The sequence below is a fragment of the Ambystoma mexicanum genome, chromosome 9 (genome assembly GCF_040938575.1).
Source record: "Ambystoma mexicanum isolate Mex_15411 chromosome 9, UKY_AmexF1_1, whole genome shotgun sequence".
In the NCBI taxonomy this organism is placed as follows: Eukaryota; Metazoa; Chordata; class Amphibia; order Caudata; family Ambystomatidae; genus Ambystoma; species Ambystoma mexicanum.
Window position 1 is genome coordinate 1,221,591,846 of NC_090931.1, and position 20,172 is coordinate 1,221,612,017.

The window sequence follows — 20,172 nt, forward strand, 5'->3', positions numbered from 1 at the left end:
CCTTCTCTGGGTCTGACCTTTGTTTCTGGTTCCTAGTGACCTCTTCCTGCTTCCAGGTTGATAATCAAGACTGACACCCTTCTAGCAGCAGTTTGCAGATTGTGGAATTATTTGTCTGATTATTGAATAATTTCTTTGATGGATGTTCCTTTATATATCGCTCCTCCTCTTTCTGTGTGATTGGTTTTGGCTTGATTACTTATTAGCCTTCCCCCGTGTATTGGTTCCCCCTAATGGGCCTCTCAGCCAATGGCTATCATCCCTTTCACATTCTTAATTCACCATCATGGTTTCCTTTTCCTGCAGAGCCAACGGTTAAAAACCCAATCTTGCCTTCTTGCGGTCAGGCTGAAGTGTCATGGCAGCTGCACAGCTCTATGGATAGAGTGACGTCGTACCTGTGCTGGTGTGTGGGCCCTACATGAGCCTGCTGGTCATTGAAGTTGTTCCGGTGGGCTGTATAGTGCGAAAAAACAAGTGCTGCACTACCTGGTGAGCATACACTGAGTGAGCAGCCACGCTGTTTCGGGGATCCCTTTTGATATGTGCGCTACGTTTCCGCTGGGTAGGCAGTTGGTGTGATATAGTCTAATCAAAGAGTTAATGCATCTGCGCTGTTTTAGTAACTTATTGAGTTTTAGTAACAGGCTGAATAATGTTTCACAGTTCCCAATGAAAAATTAATAATCTTAATATTTAGCTGAATTGATTGTATTCATTAAGTTAATTTATGATATGATATGGCATTTATAGCGCACCTACACACAAGGGTTTCAAGGCACAACGAGGCAAGGGAGGGGAACAGAGGGAAGACAGACAACGATCCTACAGATCGCACAAGTGCAAGGGAAGGGGGAAAGGGGAAAATGCTGGGGCAGAGGGGGAGCGGACAGTGCAGTACATTGGATACAAATAGAATAAATAAATAAATAAATAAATAACAACAAGTAAAGTAGGGCCAGAAAGTTGCAAGTGCAAGGGTAAATGCGGACATCAGGTGTCAAGTGCTGGTAGTGGGTCTGTAGGGAAACAGAAAACAGTTCCCAAGTTCGGTGGTAGCCAGTAGGGCAGTGCAGGTGTGCGACTAGTGGGGGAGGGGACCTGGGCCTGAGATCAGAGGGTGGCCAAGTAACCAGTGCAGTATCAGTTTCAGCCAGGAAGTCAGCAGGGGAGAGGAGGAGAAAAAGCAGAAGCAAAGAAAAAGGTTTTGAGGTGCTTCCGGAACCGGAGATGATTCTCCTCAAGTTTCAAGGTGGCAGGGAGGCTGTTCCAGAGGGAGGCCCCAGCCGAGGAAATAGATCTACCACCAACTTGTTGTTTGGAGAAGCGACAGACCCTGGGGGAGTTGGAGGCGGAAGAGCGAAGGGCACGAGAAGGAAGATACTTAGGAAGAGAGAGTTGAAGGTATTGAGGCCCCAGAAGGCCTTGTGGACAATGCAGAGGGTTTTGAACTTAATCCTCGCAGCCACTGGTAGCCAGTGTAGAGATTTCAGTCCTGGAGAGATACGATCCATGGGCTTGAGGCCAAGGACAAGTCTTGCAGTCCTGTTCTGGATGAGTTGCAGAGGGCGGAGAGTAGAAGCAGACAGATTTAGAAAGAGGCTGTTGCAATAGTCCAGCCTAGAAAGAACCAGAGCTCTGGAAATGGTGAGCTTCTGGGGGAAGGAGAGGAAAGGAAGAATACCTCTGAGGCCGTACATTTAGTATGATGTTCTTTTCCTTTTTATCTGTATTATCAGGAAACAGGTGTTTCATACAAAAAAAGCTCTTCTTCAAGGCCAGCAATATTCGCTTACAAGCATCAGATACTGTAAAATAATAAAATAAACAACCAAATCACGATTCATTGTAAAACATTAATCAGAAACCATGTCTAAGATATAATCAATTAGTTATCTCACTGTGTATCCCTTATCAAAATCAATTTTCTGCAACTGGTGATGTTCTGTGGGCATTCTGGGGAAAACCTGTGACCATCCAATATTTGTCACAGACCCAGCTGGCATGGAATGCTCGGGCCAAAGGGCATTTGGCAGGAGAGCTCTTCCACCAAACTCAAGCCAGCACAAAGAAAGAAGGACGTTTGAGAAAGACCCACATCCCATAAAGACTCAGGGGTGATGGGTGAGGTCCTGATAAATCCTCAAAAGAGGTTGGTGATATCCTTGCGGGAGACATTCTGCATTCTGATTTACTTTTTTTTCTTTTGTTTTCTTAATTCAGCCCAAACATGTAAACACCCCAAATTAAACTTGTTCAACTGAACTTCTCAATTTTGCCTTTTTCTTGGAACCATACAGAAAGCACCCTGGAGCCTTGCTATTGCTTAGGGGATAAAGATGAGGTTTCAAAGCCAGAACTTGCTGAACACTTTGCTACAAGGCAACATACAGGAATTGCTGACTTTATGGGCTCAGTCCTATATTTGTGTGGAAGGGTTGTTTAAGCTCTTGGTTCCTGAGTTCATATGCAGGTCACTCACAAGGATGGCAGGTGAGGCAAATTGTCCAGGACCTCCCACTTAAGAGGGGCCCTCTGCTTTGTTTTAGCAGTCTCGCTTATATGGCGTGCAAAATGGTGTTTGTTTTTGAAAGAGCCTCCAGCAAGGCCCAGAGTGTAGGTTGCTTATCAACTAACCTACCCAGAAGAATTTAGAGCCTCTGTGCATCTTTTTTGCCCTGGCCCTGACATGGGTCACTGGACAGTACTTAAAGTTCTCCAAGTTAATTGCTTCTTGCACACGACACTCTACCAGAGCTCTGTCCCGATTGGCACATGCCGGAGCCAGTCCTTAGTGAACTTGCTTGGGCTGGGCTGCTCTGGTGGAAGTGGCCCGCACTGTCAGTATTGGAATGTAATCCACTTCTTGTTCTCTCTAATATTCTGCGTACCGCTGCCACCTGGCAAGTGAAGAACAGTGCTGCATGCAGTTTAGGGTCTACCGTAACACATCTAAGAGTTGCACCTCTTTCTACCCCTCACCTTGGCACACACCACTAGACTTTGCATGCAGGTTTTCCAGGGGACTGTGGGCACTAGACAGTGAATACTGGACAGCACAGGGTGTCATATAATAATGAACTATTGGGGGAGAGGTTAGTGTAATTTAGTCTTCAGAATTCAGCACCAGTTGGTAAGTTGGTTGAATGTCCTCTAAGGGGCTGATTTAAGAGGATGATTTATTTATGCCCCTGTATGAATCATGTGCAAGAGAGGACCAGACCATGACAAACCTAGCAAGCCCTTCATAACAGGGGAGTCAAAGCTTATTTATTATGTTGTGTGTTTTGAAAACTCTTCTTGGTGGGGGAGGGTAGGTTGGGGCTCCCTAATTAGACGTGCAACTGTTTTGTACCCCCTTTATTTTCTAACTGCACGTCCTCTTTTCTGGGCTCCTCTCCATCCTCGCACTGATGGCGTACTCTTAAAGGGTATGTCTACAAAACCGCTTCTCTCACACTACCTCCTCCACGCATATCTCCTTATGTCGATATCATATCTCATCAATGAGTCTGTTGGGTCTCTTGATGTCTCACCTCGGTCTGCCATCTCCCCTTAGGGGCATTTCAGGGGGTCTTGACTCTTCTTGCGGTACATTTTATTCTCCACCTGCTGTCACTTCCTGTGTCTCTCTGTGTGTCTGTTTCACATCCCCTTCTTCCCTGGATAAAAGGTGTTTGAAGAATGACACATTCTTGGTCACGTCCTTCTTCTCATTGGTACTGGTGACCATTGTCCCATTTACACCAGTCACCCAAAGGGGTGTACTCTCATATCTTGAGTCTGTATTTCTCTGTATTCACTATTTCACTAGAACGTCTTCCCCTTCATTGAAATCTTTCATCTTTGCTCTTCTTGTCCAGTCGGTTCACTCCTTGGCTATTTATTTTCCCAGGACGTCTCTTTCTCTTACGTGCACTTCCACAATCTCCATTTATTCTCTTCTGGCGTTGTCCTTTCCTTCCACTTGGGGTAATCTGATCTTTGCCTGGTATGCCCTCATCAGATCATCAGGATGTACTCCTGTCAAGGTGTGTGGCGTGTTCCTGTATTGCTGTAGCATCTGGCACAGTGCTTGTTGTTTTGGCATCCCTTCAATCATGACTTTCTATATCGTTCTCTTTATGGATGACATGAAGCGTTCTGCCATGCTGTTAGCTTGAGGTCACAACAGCATTATTTTCTTTGCGTGAACCCTAGGTGCTTCGCAAATTTGTGAATTTCCTGTCCTCTAAATGGTGGACCATTGTCCATCTTCACATTTTGGGTGATGCCCTATAAGCTGAAGACCTCGTCAATAAATCTCACCACCTGGGCAAATTCAGTGGAGCTAGTCCTCTTTACAAGTGGAAATCTTCAAACCTCACCCATGATCATGAGTAAGTAGTCCCCTGTTTCCAGGGGCCCATGAAAGTCCATTGTGACCTTGTACCATACTCTATCAGGAATCTCTGTCAGTTGTAGCAAGAGTGGCGGGTCACTCCTGGCCACACATTGGCATGGGAAGCACTTCTTGACTGTCTCTTCCACCATGATGTCCATAAATGGAAACCACACATTTTGCCTGAGGATTTTATTGGTCGCTTCCACTCCCCGGTGGCCTTCATGTGCCAGCTGTGATAGGTTCCTTTGTAGGGAGGACAGTATGACGAGACGGCACCCCCTCAGTAGTATTCCCTGTTCCGATACTGCCAACTCTGTCCATACTTTAGCCATCCTCTCGATCATTTGCCTGTTGGTGCCCGCGTGACGCTGCAACCGTCACTTGTAGTCCTTCCACTTGTTGCTGCTGGTGAGCTCCTTGACCATACAGATGGATGGGTCATCACTTGAAGCCTGTGCCAGTTTGTCCATCGTCAGAGCCAGCAGCATGGCCTGCGCAGTCACGTAGGAGAGATATTCGACATTGTCCTCCCTTGGTGACTGCTGTTTCAGACTCGGGTGTCACGATATATAGTCGGAAGGGTTGTTGTCACCCCCTGGGATGTGGACCATGGCATAGTGATATTTCCGATCCTCGGTTGCATCTTAGTCCTCAGGTTGCCAAATAATGACAGAAGGGCCTTGTGGTCTGTCACCAGTGTGAACTTCTTACCAATGACAAAATGATGAAAGTACTTGCAGGCCCAGACAGCTGCCAAACTTCCCTTTTCCGCCTGTGAATAACTGCTCTCTGTCTGGGATAGCGCCTGGCTGGCATAGGCTACAATGAAGCTTGCTGGATCCTCAGGCTGCGCCCGTTGGGCAAGCATGGCCACCGATCCTACGGGGCTGGCATCCACTATGATCTGTGTATGCCAGTCTGGGTAAAAATAGGCTAGGTGGTTGGCACTTGTTAGTTTCTTTTTGACAGTGTCAAATGCTTCTTGTCATTCCTGAGACCAGCAGAATGCTACCTCCTTCCGCAGCAGCCTTCGTAGGGGCTCGGTGGTGATGGCATATCTCAGGAATTATTGAACGTAGTACCCTGCCATGCCCAGAAATGACCTGACGTCAGCTACTTGCACAGGTGCCGGGAGCTCACTAATAGTGCACACTTTTTGTGGGTCGGGTTGCATTCCATGACCGGAGAATATGTGTCCATAGAATCGCAGTTTGCCCCTGTTGATATTGCACTTCTCATAGTTCAAAGTGAGCCGGGCCCTGCTCAGGATGTCACATACGTCCAGGAGAGCCCGGTCATGTTCTTCCTGTGATGTTATATATACCAGGATATAATCAGAGTAGTTGAATGCTGACTTCACTGGGATCAGTAGCTGCCAGATGGCTTCCTGAAAAATGTCCACATCCGATGATATCCCAAAGTTGAGATGTTTGTGTCGGAACAAACCATTGTGTGTGGCAAAAGTCATGATTATTCTTGATCCGGGGTGCAGCTCCAGCTGGTGGTACCCCTGGTTGAGGTCCAGCTTAGAGAACCTCATGGCACAGTTCAGTTGAACAATCATGTCCTCTATTTTAGGTCCTGGATGTCTCTCCCTCTCTATGTCAGTGTTTGCCACTCTCATGTCGATGCAGAGCCTTAATTTGTTCCCTTCCTTGGACATCACTACCAGGGGCGAGATCCACAGAGTGGGACCTGTAGTCTTTTCGATTATGTAATTGTCTAATAACTGTTGCAATTCCCTGGACACTGCTTCTTGTAGGTGGAATCCCACACTCTCTTTGGGTGTCGCGGAACGGGTTTGACTTTCCTATTCATGTGTAACTGGATCAACGTGTCCTTTAACTTTCCCAGTCCTCAGAACAGTTCTAGGAATGCTCGCTTGATCGTTTCCTTCTCGTTTTGTGTCCCAGTCATGTGGGCGATGGTCCGGTTACCTGGGGGTTTCACACTGCAATGAACCACATCATTGTCCTGATAATGAACGTCAATCAGGCTAAGGACCTGCGCTGTGCAGTTACTGAGCAGGCATTTCCCATTGACAGGGCTTCTCAGCATGTGAATGGTGGTTTTGGTCATGTTTCTGTTGTGCAAGGGTGTCCTTTGAAGCTGTCCCAATGATGGCTGGGGTATATTCGCTCCCCACTGGAAAATGTGCACATTGGACTGTGTCAGTTCTCTTATGTCTCCAGGTTGCAAAAAGTGTTGTTCTTCCATTATGTTGACGGTAGCACCAGTGTCTATCAGGAAGCAGTATGTTGCTTCTCCCAATTTGACCATAACCTTTGGGGCGTCTGTATCTTCCTGCTGCCCATGCATCAAGTTGACACATTTGTCTGTGTATTCAAAATATGGCTCTTGTGAGTATTCGTCATAGTCATTGAAAGTATCCCCTGGGCATTCATATTGCTCTGGGTAGTATCCTGTCTGGGGTAGCTGATCTTCTGTCAGGATTTCTCCATTTTCTTATCTCAATCACTTGACAAGTTATTTTTAGCAGCTATTCCTTAGCGTGGAAGACACACATCCTTTGATGACCCAAAGACGGATTGCTTCATCATCAGAGAATTGCACAAACAAGCAGTTGACTTTTTGCCATAGTCGGGTGATGAACTCTTTTACCGTCTGGTCTGGGGACTGCTGACATTGATTAAAAACATATCTCTCATAATCCCTGTTGGGCTGTATGACCAATTTGTTGTTCAGGGCTCTAACGAGTTCATTCTATGTGGTCCTCTCAGCTGCCAGAATCGTCTTGATGATGTCTTTAATTTCTTTGCCGGCAGGTTCATGAAGATGTCTTTTAAGATGGTTGACTTCTCTTCCCCAGCGGCCCTGATGAAATAGTCAAAGTCCTTGACCCACTCAGTCCACCTTAGCCCCTCTTCTTGCTGGGGTTGCAGATTGAACGGGCACGGTTTCCGTAGGAATGCAATTTTCGCGCCCCCTTGTTGCAATTCCCCTTGGTATTTGGCCTGGTCCACCATGGTGGCGGTTTAACTGAGCACTCACTGTCTCTGCCGTTAGCGCTCTACTTCTCTGTCAACCCCTCTGGTTGGTGCCCACTGTGGTTAATAGCTGTCACCCTGTCATGTATGGAGCTGATCTCGCCTGGAGTCTTTGCGGGAGAACACAGGCGGTGCAGTGTGTGAGCTGGCTCTCTGTTCTCCATGTGGACTGGCGCTGGCCCACTCTGGTGCGGTCCATCGGGTGGTTATAGCGGAGTCAGTTAGATCAGCTGACACAAGTGTAGTCTGGCAGTGTTTTGGTGGAAACCCTGTGGTGTGTCCTTGTACTACCCTATGTCCATCTCCAGTATGTGTGAGGGTTGTGCCTCTCTGCCATGAGCAGCTGCCCCTTTCCATTGTATCTTCTTATCTAGTTGTTCCTTGTGTGGGGCTCCCTTCATGGGTGTGGCTTGCACTGCGAGCAGGCACATGTGTTTGCGTGTTAGCTGAAATGCGCACGCCAATGAGCTCCATGGGCAGTCCCCTGCTGTGTCGTGGTGGGGCTCCTGACCCCCTGCATATTATGGAGTGTGAACGTTGTTGCCCCGCAGGCTAGAAAGGACCGCTGGAGGTGTGTATAGTGAGTGTTGCAGCCCTGCGGGCTGGAAAGGACCACCGGAGGCGAGCGTTGCAAACGTTGCAGCCCGCGGGTTGGAAAGGACCGCTGGAGGCGTGAGGAGTCGGAGGAAGTCCGACAGGATATGGCACAGCCACGCTGTGGTTAGGCTTTGACAGGATGCCTGCATTCTGGGGGAACCCAGCAGAAGGCGCGGAGGGCGCAAGAAGGACGGCTCACTCTCGAGTAGCAGCAAATGCTGCCTTCAGTGTTTCCTGGTTCGTTTCCCTCATTGCAAGTTGTTATCTGAAGCACAGTCTGCTAGAATCAGGCTGAAGAAAGGACGCAGAGATGTGTGACTGTTTCGTACCACCTTTATTTTCTTTCTGTCCGTCCTCCTCTCCAGGCTCCTCCTCTTCTTCCCACTGATGACGGACTCTTAAAGGGTACGTCTACAAACTGCTTCCCTCACAACAATGACTGATTGCAATTGTATGTGACAGCGTTGTGATATGATCTCACTGTCAACCGAACTTCAGAAAAGTATGAATTATTAAATAAAGTCATAAGGTTTTGTGTGACTGTTATTGTTTGCCTGCAAAAGCCAGAAGTACTCCATTGTAGATAAAGTTCCATCCACTGCAATTTCAGATAGTCATGACTGAATGGCAAGGAAGGTTCTAAGATGTTAGAGGTATTCAATTTCTTTAATTGTGAATTAGTTTATCATAGCAAGCCTTGTACATAAAAATCAATTAAGATTTATATTAGAATAACAATCTAGCAACATGTAAAAGACAAAGATCGATTATAATAAATTCCTAACAGTTACGAAATACCAAGTGAAAATATATTCAATAAAAATGCATAGTTGCGCTAATTATCCTTGTCCTCTAAAGAATGAGCAATATAAAATCACATATACACAATCCATCATGTAAATATAATAATTTATGCTAATAAAGTGCTTGTTGCATAGATGCATATCCTTTTTTTGGTTTAATGTCATGTCGGAGATCATAAAAGGTCTTGCATTACTTAACAGATTCCAGCAACATTCAAATATAAAACACCTTTATTTTACCATCTAATGGAGATCAAGTTAATTTGATATACACATTTTTAAGTACGAAAATTGTCAGTGGTACTCGATTTATTTATTTATTTATTTATTTTATTTGTATTTGTAAGGTGCTTATACATCAGGAAATTGTGTTTCAAAGCGCCCAGAGGACAAAACAGAGAGGGAACAAAGGCAAATAGAATAAAACTGATGAACAAGAAAGAGGCGGTCCTACTAGCCTTTGTGAGCATTCTGAGCGTCTAAGTACAGGGTGAGAAAAGGGACAAGGGAATAGGTAAAGCACTAGAAATTCCACAGAGGGAAGTGCGAGGGAGTCAGTTGCTAGCAACATTTAAGTGCCTGGCCGAGACCCTTAGGTAAGGAGTGATCGCCTGCCAATACAGTAAGTGCAGGCCTGTGAGACAACACAGGCCAGTGGGTGCCCAAAAGCAAGTGCTGGGAGAGGGCGGAAGGCTGAGGCGACTGGGCAGAAGGTCAGGACCTAGAAGGACACATAAGGGCCCAGGCCACCAATCTCAGTGTCTGTGGGGTTTTAGCACGAGAGGGGGAAGGAGGAGGTGAAGAGGTAAGTCTTGAGGAAAGAAATTGTCCACAAGCTCACTGCTTAGAGAAGCACTTGACAAGCAGAGAGTTGGAGCCAGAGAAGCGTAAAGGTCTGGGGGGAGAGTATTTGGTGAGAGCAAGTTGTAGATAGGGTGGTCCTCAGCCCCAGACAGCCTTATGGATGATGCAGATGAATTTGAATTTGATCCTTGCAGCAACCAGGAGAGATGTTAGGGCTGGAGAGATATAGTCCCTGGGTTTGAGGCCAAGGATAAGTCTTTCAGCCTTATTCTGGATAAGCTGGAGGGGGCAGAGAGAGGAAGAGGGCAGACTAAGGAAGAGGCTGTTGCAGTAGTCCAGCCTAGACATTACCTGAACTCTATAGACATTGAGCTTCTGGGGAAAAGTGAGGAAGGGAAGGATACTCCTGAGGAAGTGGAGTTGAAAATGGACCTTCTTGGCAAGGTCCAGGAAATAGAGAGAGGAGTCAAAGATGACTCCAAGGTATCTGGCTTTGGATGCAGGAGAAGGGGGAGAGCTCATAGAGGGTGGCTAGAGTTAAGGGAGGAGAGAGCAAGTAGGAGTCCCAGTAGGAAGGATCTCAGTCTTGCTGGTATTGAGGCAGAGATAATTAGAGGTACACCAGGACTGGATACCACATAGGCAGTCAGGAATGGTAGAGGAAGTAGTGAGAGTATCAGAGGTAAGTTTGAAGAAGATTTGGTAGTCATCTGCATAACACTGGAAGTGACGGGAGTGACGGGAGAAAGTGGCGATAAGGTGACCCAGCACAGCAAGATAGACATTAAAGAGCCAGGGTGAGTGATTGGAGCCCTGGGGAACGCTATAGGTGGAGATGGAGATGGGAGAGGAGAAAGACCCCTGGATAACCTGGGAGGGATGGTCTGTGAGGATGGAGCTCAACCAGTCCAGTGCCCATTCCGAGATACCAAGGGTTTCATGGAGCCATTTTATGAGGATGGAGTGGTTGACCGTATCGAATGCAGAGGAGAGATCGAGTAGAATGAGAACAGCGGGAGAGTTAGAGTCAAGAGATGTGAGCAGTTCTACACAGGTGTTCAGAAGAGCTGTTTCCATGCCTCTGGATGCTCGGAATCCAGATTGATGGTCGTGTATGCAACCAATGAGCTCAGTATGCTGGGTCAGTTGGGGGAAGACCAGCTTCTCCAGGAGTTTCCCAGGGAAGGGAGTGATAGAGATCGGGCGGTAGATAGCCAGACACGAGGGGTCGGTGGAAGGCTTTTTCAGAAGAAAGAGTGCTCTGGATGTCTGAGTTTCTGCAGTGAAGTGGGTGGCCAATGAGGCGTGGAGGGCCTGAGAGGGAAGAGGCGAGGTGCAGACTGCAGAAGGATTGGCTAGTTCCTTGCAGATTTTTAAGGATTAGACCATGTTGTTGGATGCTCAAAAGATGCAAGCCTGGATGTGGGCCCTTTTCTTGGAACGAATGGTGAGACAATACTGCCTTTGGAGGAGGCGACAGGCCAATTCATCAGAGGATGAGCTTGAGGTCTGCCACTTCCATTCAGCATCTCTGCATTTGAGCTTCAGGGCTGCTAGATCAGAGTCATAACAAGAGTGTTAGTGATGGTAAGATGGAGGTTGCTGAGATCAGAATCAGAGGTGGAGTCTGCAGTGGGAGGAGAGCGTGAATGAAGGTTGATGCGAATGCAGCAACTGACACTTGTTTCAACAGGTGGATGTCCGTGAATGAGGTTGGTAGAGCTGCCGAGGTGAGGTCAGAAGGATGAGAGGACCCCGGTGAGAGGAGAGGATGGAGTGGTCTGACCAGGAGAGCAGGATAGCAAGTGGGGAGGAGAGCAAAAGATCAGTGTGGATAAAGGCATTGAGAGTATGTCCAGCCGAGTGTGGAGGACCAGAGGGTGGACTGGAGAGGGGAAGCAAGGTGCAGAGGTCACGAAAGAGAGTGGACGGCGTGGTTGAGGATTCAAGGTGGATGTTGAAGTCACCCAGTAGAAGGAGTTTAGAGGAAGATGACAGGAGAGAGGAGAAATCAGCACATTTTGAGAGGAACAGGGTGATATAGCAGGTGGCCTATAGATAGTGGCAATGGTCAAGGAGGAGGTAAGGGATGTGACCAACTTGCAGACCAGGCTCTCGAAGGCGGAGTATGGCTGGTTGGGTACGAGGGAAGAAGAGACCCACTCAGGGAATATCAGAGCAACCCCACCACCAACACGGTTAGGGCAAGGCTTAGAGATGATCTTGGAGCCATCAGGGAGAAGGGAGTCAAAAGTACTGACTGAGCTGGCATTGAACCATGTCTCGGTAAGGGCGAGGATATCAAGGTAGATGTCAGCAGAGTGTTTGATAGCAGAGCGAGCATTAAACGTGGCTAGATGAAGCAGGTCACTGCCTTTAAAGTTTTTCTGATGAGAGGTACAGGGGCGTGGTACACCAGTCGGAGGAGGAGTGACAGAGAGAAAGAGAGGAAGAAGTAAGGGGCGCAGCAAGAAAGTTGATGAGGGATGGCAAGTGCCGGTCAAAGAGGAGGAGGTTGGGTTGAGGACCGTGAGCCATGATGGTGCCATTGCAATAGACAATAATGATATGCCTAGATGATGAGAAGCCTGCCAAGAGTACTTCCCATCTAGTTCAACCATTAATGGGTGCAGATGAGAAAAGGGAGAGAGTAGAGATAAGATGAGGAGTTCAGAGATGTTGAGAGGGGACAGAAAAGAGGATATCAGTGACAATCTGTCTGGAAGTTGTGCTGACGTGGATGTCTGCAATGGGTAGACCAGGGTTAGTGGTCAGGAAGTCTTTTTTAAACTTTTTCCTTCCAGACTTCATGAGAGAATGATAATAGGTGATAGTAAAGCAGTTAGAATAAATAGACGAGATGGTGAGTGCCATAGGGGTGGCGGAAAGATAAGGATTGAGGATAGAATGAGAGACTGCACAGCACAAGCACAAACTCACTAAGTGGCCTAGTAGCCAAAGAGAGCAAACGGATGCAGTAGAAACACTTGGGTAACAAATTGTGGGTGTAGAGTTGTAAAAAGACACCTGGTTTCAAATGTACCAAAATGCATACACATACAATGCAAAATTGGGTGTAGAGTTACAAAACACACCTAAGTTCGAATTGACCAGAAACACACAAATGCAATGCAAAGTGGGTGTGTAGAGTTACAAAACACACCTGGGTTCGAATTTACCAAAGAGCACACAAATGCAGAGATGTAAAGGGGGTATAGTCAGGCATGGGAGAAACAGCAGAAATTGGCTTAAGGCACAGCTAGGTTCAATATTTGTGAGTTAGTGAGTTAGGCATCAGGTAGTCCAGAACATGACACACAGGTACTCTGGAATGGGAGAAAAAAAGCTCAGTGTGAGGCACAGACTCGTTGAGTAGCAGGCTGCATGCTAGGAAACTGTTCACTGGTTCCATAAGGTGAGAGGTGGTGGAGCATGAAATGTTGCAGGGGTGGGAGGGTGCGATGGGAGACCCTCTGAGCCCTCCCATGGTCTGAACAGGCACAGACAGGGGCCTTTGTTTGGGCCTTGGTTGGTGGGTCGGCTCTATAGCCTGCTGGCTCACTAATAGCTCCTAGAAGGGCGAGGGTGGCCAGACACAGCATCCGAGGCCGAGAGATAGCTGAAACCAAAAGGTGCCTGGAGGGAGAGCATTGGCGGCAGCCATGTCGAAGGAGGAAACTGCCTCTGGTAATAGCAGCGCCCCTAGGCAACAAGCACCACAGAAACTGCAGTGAACTGCAGGCAGCGATTGGAAAAGCACACAGAAATCGCAAAAACCACCTGTTGATTGAATTATCCAGCCAATTGTGCACAGAGATAGTGTGCCTCAAACAGTGCCCAATAAATTCTACCAAAGCCCTGCTCGACTTACCTAGCGAATGTAGTGATGTAGATGATCCGGTCACTTCAGGCACTGGACTCGATCAACCGGAGCAGGTGGTTCCATCAAGGCTGCACCACCTAAGCACTCCCAATCCGCAGCATGTGATGCGCACTGGTTTGCAGCCCCGGGGCCCAGTTCCCTACTGCCCTCTATCATCCCTTCCACACAGCTCTACGCTGCTGCGCTCAGCAGCCGACTCCTCAATACTCTCTGCCGCTCCCTCAGCACAATGGTCTCACTGCAGGCAGAGTTGGAGTCTTCCTGGGCACAGCCAGACATTCCCTGTGGACATGATAATCCCAGTGGGACACTCTGGCTCACTGTTAGCTGGTTTCACATCGGCAGGCAGGCGGGGGATTACCGTTCGTGCTTCATAGAATAAAGAAGCAACAAAATCAACCTTGCATTGAACACTAAACACTCTTTCACTCTCTCTGCCTCACTCCGCTCTTGGAAAGGGTTTATCAAAGTAAAACTTGTGGTCTGTGATGAAAATGGTAGAGACTATCCCTACTCCGCTGACCAAGGAAACAATTAAGAACGTTATTGCTGCACCAAACACACTTTCATTCTCTCTGCCTCGCTCTGCTCCCAGAAAAGGTTTTTGAAGGTAAAACTTGTGGTCTGTGATGAACATGGTAGAGAGACTCCCCCTACTCCCACGACCAAGGAAACAACATAGCAATGCTATTGCTGCACCAAACACTCTTTCACTCTCTCTGCCTCGTTCCGCTTCCAGAAAGGGTTTTTGAAAGTAAAACTTATGATCCGTGAAGAAAACAGTAGAGAGACTCTCGCTACTCCACCGGCCAGGGAAACAATGTAGCAACGTTATTGCCACACCAAACAGTCTTTCACTCTCTCTGCCACGCTCTGCTCCTGGAAATTGCTACTAGACATCTACATCCAGAATTCGTGAGTTATAATGCAAGATTCCTTATCTCTAAATTTACTAAACATTAGCTCTCTTAAATTTTGCAGGATCAGGCATTGGATCAACAGGTAATTTAGAGATTGAATTGACTTGTTTTGATTACAGAACAAACAACAATTTACTGTGTGGCAGTATGAAATCGGAAATAAATAAGTGAACATCCAGACACGCATCAGTGATATAGAACTCATTGATCTTCATATGCAATATGTTTTCTTTGCTTCCAGATAACCTTGATTATTGGCAACAGGCGGATAGTACTTTATTATTGTGGTTATTCCTTATGTGTTCCTTGCGTTCCGAGATCAGATTTGGGAAGATGACTACTTTAGCTGGACTCGTTATGATCCTATTTGTTACTCACGTATGACTACTGCGGACTCCGCGTAGAATATGTGAGGAAAAGTTCATCTTTTCATTTAAATATTTAAACACCCAAAACCCTTGATTTTTAAATGTTTCCATTTTATGGAATGCACATCAATTGCTTTCTTTATAGCTCATTTCCTCTTTTTATTTTGAGGACGAGCTACAGTTTTAAATGTTCAAGAATGTGATGTGCCTGTGGAATGGCTCAGTTGATTAAAGTACATGAAGCTGAAATCTATATGTAGCCGACAAGTTGGGATCACAATGTGGTCTACACCAGTCTTTCCTCCTTCTTGTACTGATAAAAGTAATATCATTACATTGGATCATTATAATTGTTTATGGTGCACAACAGTCCAAAAACTTCCAGCAAGTGGTACATAAAAATTATTATAATCTATATGTATGCTAAACATCTTCCTCAGCATCATTCGCCTTTTTGAGGAATTACCCTCTCGTAGGTGGACAACTCTTGAACCTGTAGGCATTAAATCCCAACCCGAAGTGGAGAATAGAGGGGATAGATACTCAGAAGCAAGCTCATGTTCCTGTTCAGAGGGAGTACCCCTTAAACTGCAAGCCTCGGGTATCATGCCAACAAAGACCACTAAGACTTTAATATTTAATGTCATTGTAGATAAGGAGTTTCACAAATCAGATTGGCTATCTAATCTGGTTTATTTCGCAGGCATTACTTTTCCTGATAGGCATTCAGCCAAACCGACCTGCTATGCTGTATTCAGTAAAGGTGCTGCACTTTTTTCTGTCCCACAGGTATCCCATATCATCACGCCTTATAGAAACATGTCTTTTTTCTTTTGCTTGCATTCATAACAAATGAAATTCGGGTTCCTCAATTCATACACTCAAAGGGGGAATTCCGAACCTCTTGTTGGTTGGTTTTCTTGGTCAGTGCAAGAAAATAGTATGGGGGTGGGGCTAGCCAAACGTTTTGCCTCCAACCTCACAAATCCCAGTGACAGACCGAGGCCTGACTGTGTCAAGTGTGTGGGTGGACTATAGGGGACTCCCTCGTGCCCCAATAGGCAGCCTATGTAATGTGACTCTGTAACAGTGTGCATGCTGCTGGAGACTCACGATTGAGTTTGCTAAAAAAAAAATACTATTTGCCAAAATACCAGTGGAAAAATTACTCTCAGATAGTATTCAACGTACTGGGAAGCTTTCGACCCACATTGCTGTTTCACCCAACAGCTCTGATCTACTCATGCCATCACCCAATTAGTATTGTCACAATGGTGGTATTGGTGATGCCATATGAGATGTCATCAGTGTTGTCATTGCTGATAACATTTTTGTGGTCCTGTATGATGCTAAATGTAAAGCATTTGGAAGTTGAGGTTGCGTTGCCTTATAGAAACCACATTACATGACTTTAGGAGAAAAAGCGCAAAGGTACATGAACCACATAATTTTCAGATAACTTTATAGCCCTGTGTTGGGATACTGTGATATAAAATAGCACAACAAAAATAACGTATGGCTTGCAACCAAAGTATGCTCCATTTTGGGGGTTCTAGTCCTAGGTTTATAGTGAGAAATGTCAAGACTACAGGTTCTAGAATGGAAAAGTCGAAACCAGAAGTGGATTAGCATCTAGTAAATGGAACTTGCCATGGTGGCATGTATGTTATGGTGAGGATAAAAAGCACACCCATATAGTGCCCCTTTCCACTTTTTTCATTGATGCTTCCAGTTCAGACCAGACTCAGTGTAAAGTGTTGCATTCTGAAGCTGAACTCTAACAATATGCAGCCCTTCTTTTGTAACGTCTGCCCTGGATTTCATGGAAAGTTTCATTTCCTGGAATTTTTTGGAAGAGCAGCAATCTCATGTAATGGTGTCGCCAGGCGCTATCCCCTTTTCTTCCCTTTGCCAGCAACTATATGTTTCTAGTGCTGGTGATTAATATGGCCTTCTCCAGCTGATTGGTCGTAGCATAAATGTTGACTTGCACCAACGCCCCTTACACCGATTTTAATTCTATGTTTTTGTTGTAGGTCATGGATATAATCGTGATTTGAAAAGTGCAAGGAAATCCCACTCGGAACTGAGCAGCTCCTATGAAGACCAGTAAGTAATGTTATTACCAGTGACTTCTTGTCTAACAGCAGAATATGAATATTTGTCCATGTGCTTCTTTAAGCAAACACATCTTAAAGCGCTCATGTTCAGCTGAACTTACTGGATAAACCCCACTATTGATTGAGTTGGGCCCGAAAGTTGACCCTTTATGATGGGGCCTTACTGAAAATCACGGCGAAGCAACTTCAACCTGTTCAGAATCCATTGGACCACTGGCAATTGCACTCCAGTATCTGTGAAAACAGCCACATCGGTATGCCTTAACGAGAACAAGCCTACATACAAAAGACGACTCTGCTCAACACAATGCAGGAAGCTACATTCTGGAGCAAGCACGGACAAGAGCTATGCCGAAACTACGGAATAACCCAAACACGTAAAGACATTTTTCATACACCGACCTTCATTTGCTAAGCGCGTTTCTAGCACCACATCTGAAAACATGTGCACATTAGTTTAAATCACCTACACGTTACACATACACTCACATGTTTCAACTCCTTACTTCGAGGACTCGTTAACACACATTTTCCCTGTTTTAAGTACACACCATTCCAGCCAGAGCACACTCTACTATGTCCCTCTTTTATATTCCCTCTTCCAGTCACTTCCTTTCAGCACACTTGGGGGCCTGTGTTCCCTGGGAGGGATTGAGAATGCTCCTTAACACAGACAAGGTTTATTCACTTTGAGACCACTATGGCGGTGAGCGGGTGCACTATATAAAAGAACAATCCTAATAGTAATAATAATAATAATAATAATAATAATAATAATAATAATAATAATAATAATAATAATAATAATAATACATAGGGGCATGAACTTATGAAAGAACATTCCTGTTTACAAATGGCATAGCATTATGGTGAGCATGCAGGCAAGGGTCACAGTATAAGTGAATGCATGCAGTACACAGGCATCGATGCTGGTTCTGCGCCCTTTGTATATTGTTCATGTGGTGCGGATATGCTGACACCCATCAGTTTACTTCTTTGAAGGTGCCTCTATGCAACAAATGTACAATACACGACTCTTTAATATCTTACCTACCGTTTTTCGTGCACTGGTAGCTTTAAGGACTTACCATTGACCCCCAAAACAAAATGAGTTACGCAAGTCAGTGAGATTAAAAAGACCCCACTCATTATAAATAGATCAGGGTCACACAGTCAGCAGATATGCTTGGGGTCCCATTCAAAGTGATGGGGAAGCTACAAAAAAGTTAAATCTTTCCAAATATGATAATTGGGTTTCAAAGAAGTCCTGCCACATCTCAGTTTCTTCTTTTTCTGTCCACCCACTAACGCACTAGATCAAAAGGGACCTTATTCTCAATTCCGGTCCATCCGTCTGGCTAGCAATACTCCACTGAATAGGCAAACTTACTAAACCTAAAGACTGATCCCAAGTGCTGCTTTATGGATACATATGGGTTCATTCTTGGTATTCACTAAAGCCAACTAAGAGGCCAGGTACTCCCTACAGTAGATAACAGCCGTGGAAAAGAGGCAGTGAAGTAAAAGAACCCCAAGATCACCCACGGTAGTGGATCAGCCAATCTCTCTGGGCTCTACCATTTTGTAAAGGCCTCAAATCATGAGCCATTCAATCAAGAATGGTAGAAAAATATGTAGGGATTCAGAGGGCTCCCAGCAACTCGGTTGCTTGTTGCTGTGTTAATATTAGAAAGTATTCTTAGTGTTGTAGGTGATGTTGCTTTTATTGTCACTTGCAACACAATTATCAAGATGGTATGGTGTGCTGCATTAGCTTTCGATAGGCCATCTGATGCATGGACCTGCACTGTCATGGTTCTTTTTTGGAATGCATTTTATTTTTTAGAGAAACCATTGCAAAAATATAGGGGCTAAAGAAGTCATGTGAACAGTGAACCGTTTAACCACCTCTCAGAGAGGTGTAACCATTCCTCGCCCGAGTAAAATGTGTTTCCTGCTGCTTAGCCGCATGTAGCAAAAATGCTGCTGCTCTTGTTAAAATCTTTTTTTTCTTTGTGCAATGAACAGTATGACTAACAATTTCATCCCTCTGCATACACCTCTCAAACTCTAAGCATACACAACCCCAAGCCTAAAACGCAGCAATCCGCACAAACTTCACGCCACTGAAACAACAAAACAAACCGCACATAGACTTGCATAACAGCACACGACGACTACCAACCATAAAACACCCCACGCCGAGCCAACGGACCCACCGGGCTGAGGCTGCCAACAGCACATAACTGCTATCTTGCACTTTTCCAGATTACTCCCACTAACTCACCCGCCCCCTGCCTCTTTCAGAGCCGCCAGAGCGCCAGGGGACCACTCCGGTGGTGATATTGCGCGGTACATATATCCTTTAACATTAACATAACATTAACATTAAAGAGAGTGGCTTCCCCATATTTCCTTACCTAGGGTATAGCCTGCCCCTGGCCCACTTGAGATCACTGTTGTTTTGCAGAAGTCTGAAGGCTGAGTAGGCGGTTTGGCCACTACTCAGCCTTGTACTCGTGTGGGGCAGAAGTCATTTTGTCACAAACTGTTTCCACACTGCCACCTGATCTGCAAACAAGAAAAAGAAGTAACATTCTCTGTAGCCATTACCATTGCACGCCTGTAGAAGTCATGGTCTCCTGCCACCTTTCCTACTAGCATCAAATCGCACGGGCAGGCAGTGAGGACATTGGAGTTCTCTATAGAGGACAAGACTATTTATACCCCTGCCCCCTAGAGCAAAAAGATATTTGCAACATAGTACACTGTACAAGTTTCAGTCTTGAGCACTAGATACTTTATGAATGAATGTGAATGTATGTGAATGTGAGGAAATGAGAGATGATGTGACATCTTTGTATTCATATTTGTATATGAATGTTCTTGTATGGTAATATCAAATGTTGTTTACATTTGAGATTTCACTAATTGAATAATCCATTGGATTTTCCTACTTTTGTGTAATAATTGTAATAACATTGTATGTATGCTGAATAAAAATAATTAACAGCTAAGTGGTACTATATATAGGCTAGTGGGTTTGTTGTTTACAGGTTGATAGAATCCAGGGATAGCCACTGGTTTTTAAACCCTGGCGTCTCTTGCTGTGTATTGTGAATCAAATCACAAGAGACACCTAGAATAACTGGTGGCTACAAACTCCCCCCTTCTTCCCTTCTCTTGTTTTTTTGTATTTGTATTTTATTTGTAATTTATATAGCGCTTTACACCAAAGTGCTGAACAAGGATACACTTACAGTACAATCAACATAGTTAACAAAA

The 20,172-nt window shown here is 45.5% G+C and overlaps 1 protein-coding gene across 4 annotated transcripts in view; it reads left to right on the plus strand.

Annotated features, from left to right (window-relative positions):
* Positions 1-20,172, plus strand: part of MAP3K19 (mitogen-activated protein kinase kinase kinase 19) — a 749,356-nt gene that overhangs the window by 567,929 nt on the left and 161,255 nt on the right. For all 4 annotated transcript variants that reach the window (XM_069616558.1, XM_069616557.1, XM_069616559.1 and 1 more), the window contains exon 4: positions 16,804-16,876. In XM_069616558.1, the coding sequence (XP_069472659.1) occupies positions 16,804-16,876 (73 nt within the window). The remainder of the gene's footprint in view (positions 1-16,803; positions 16,877-20,172) is intronic.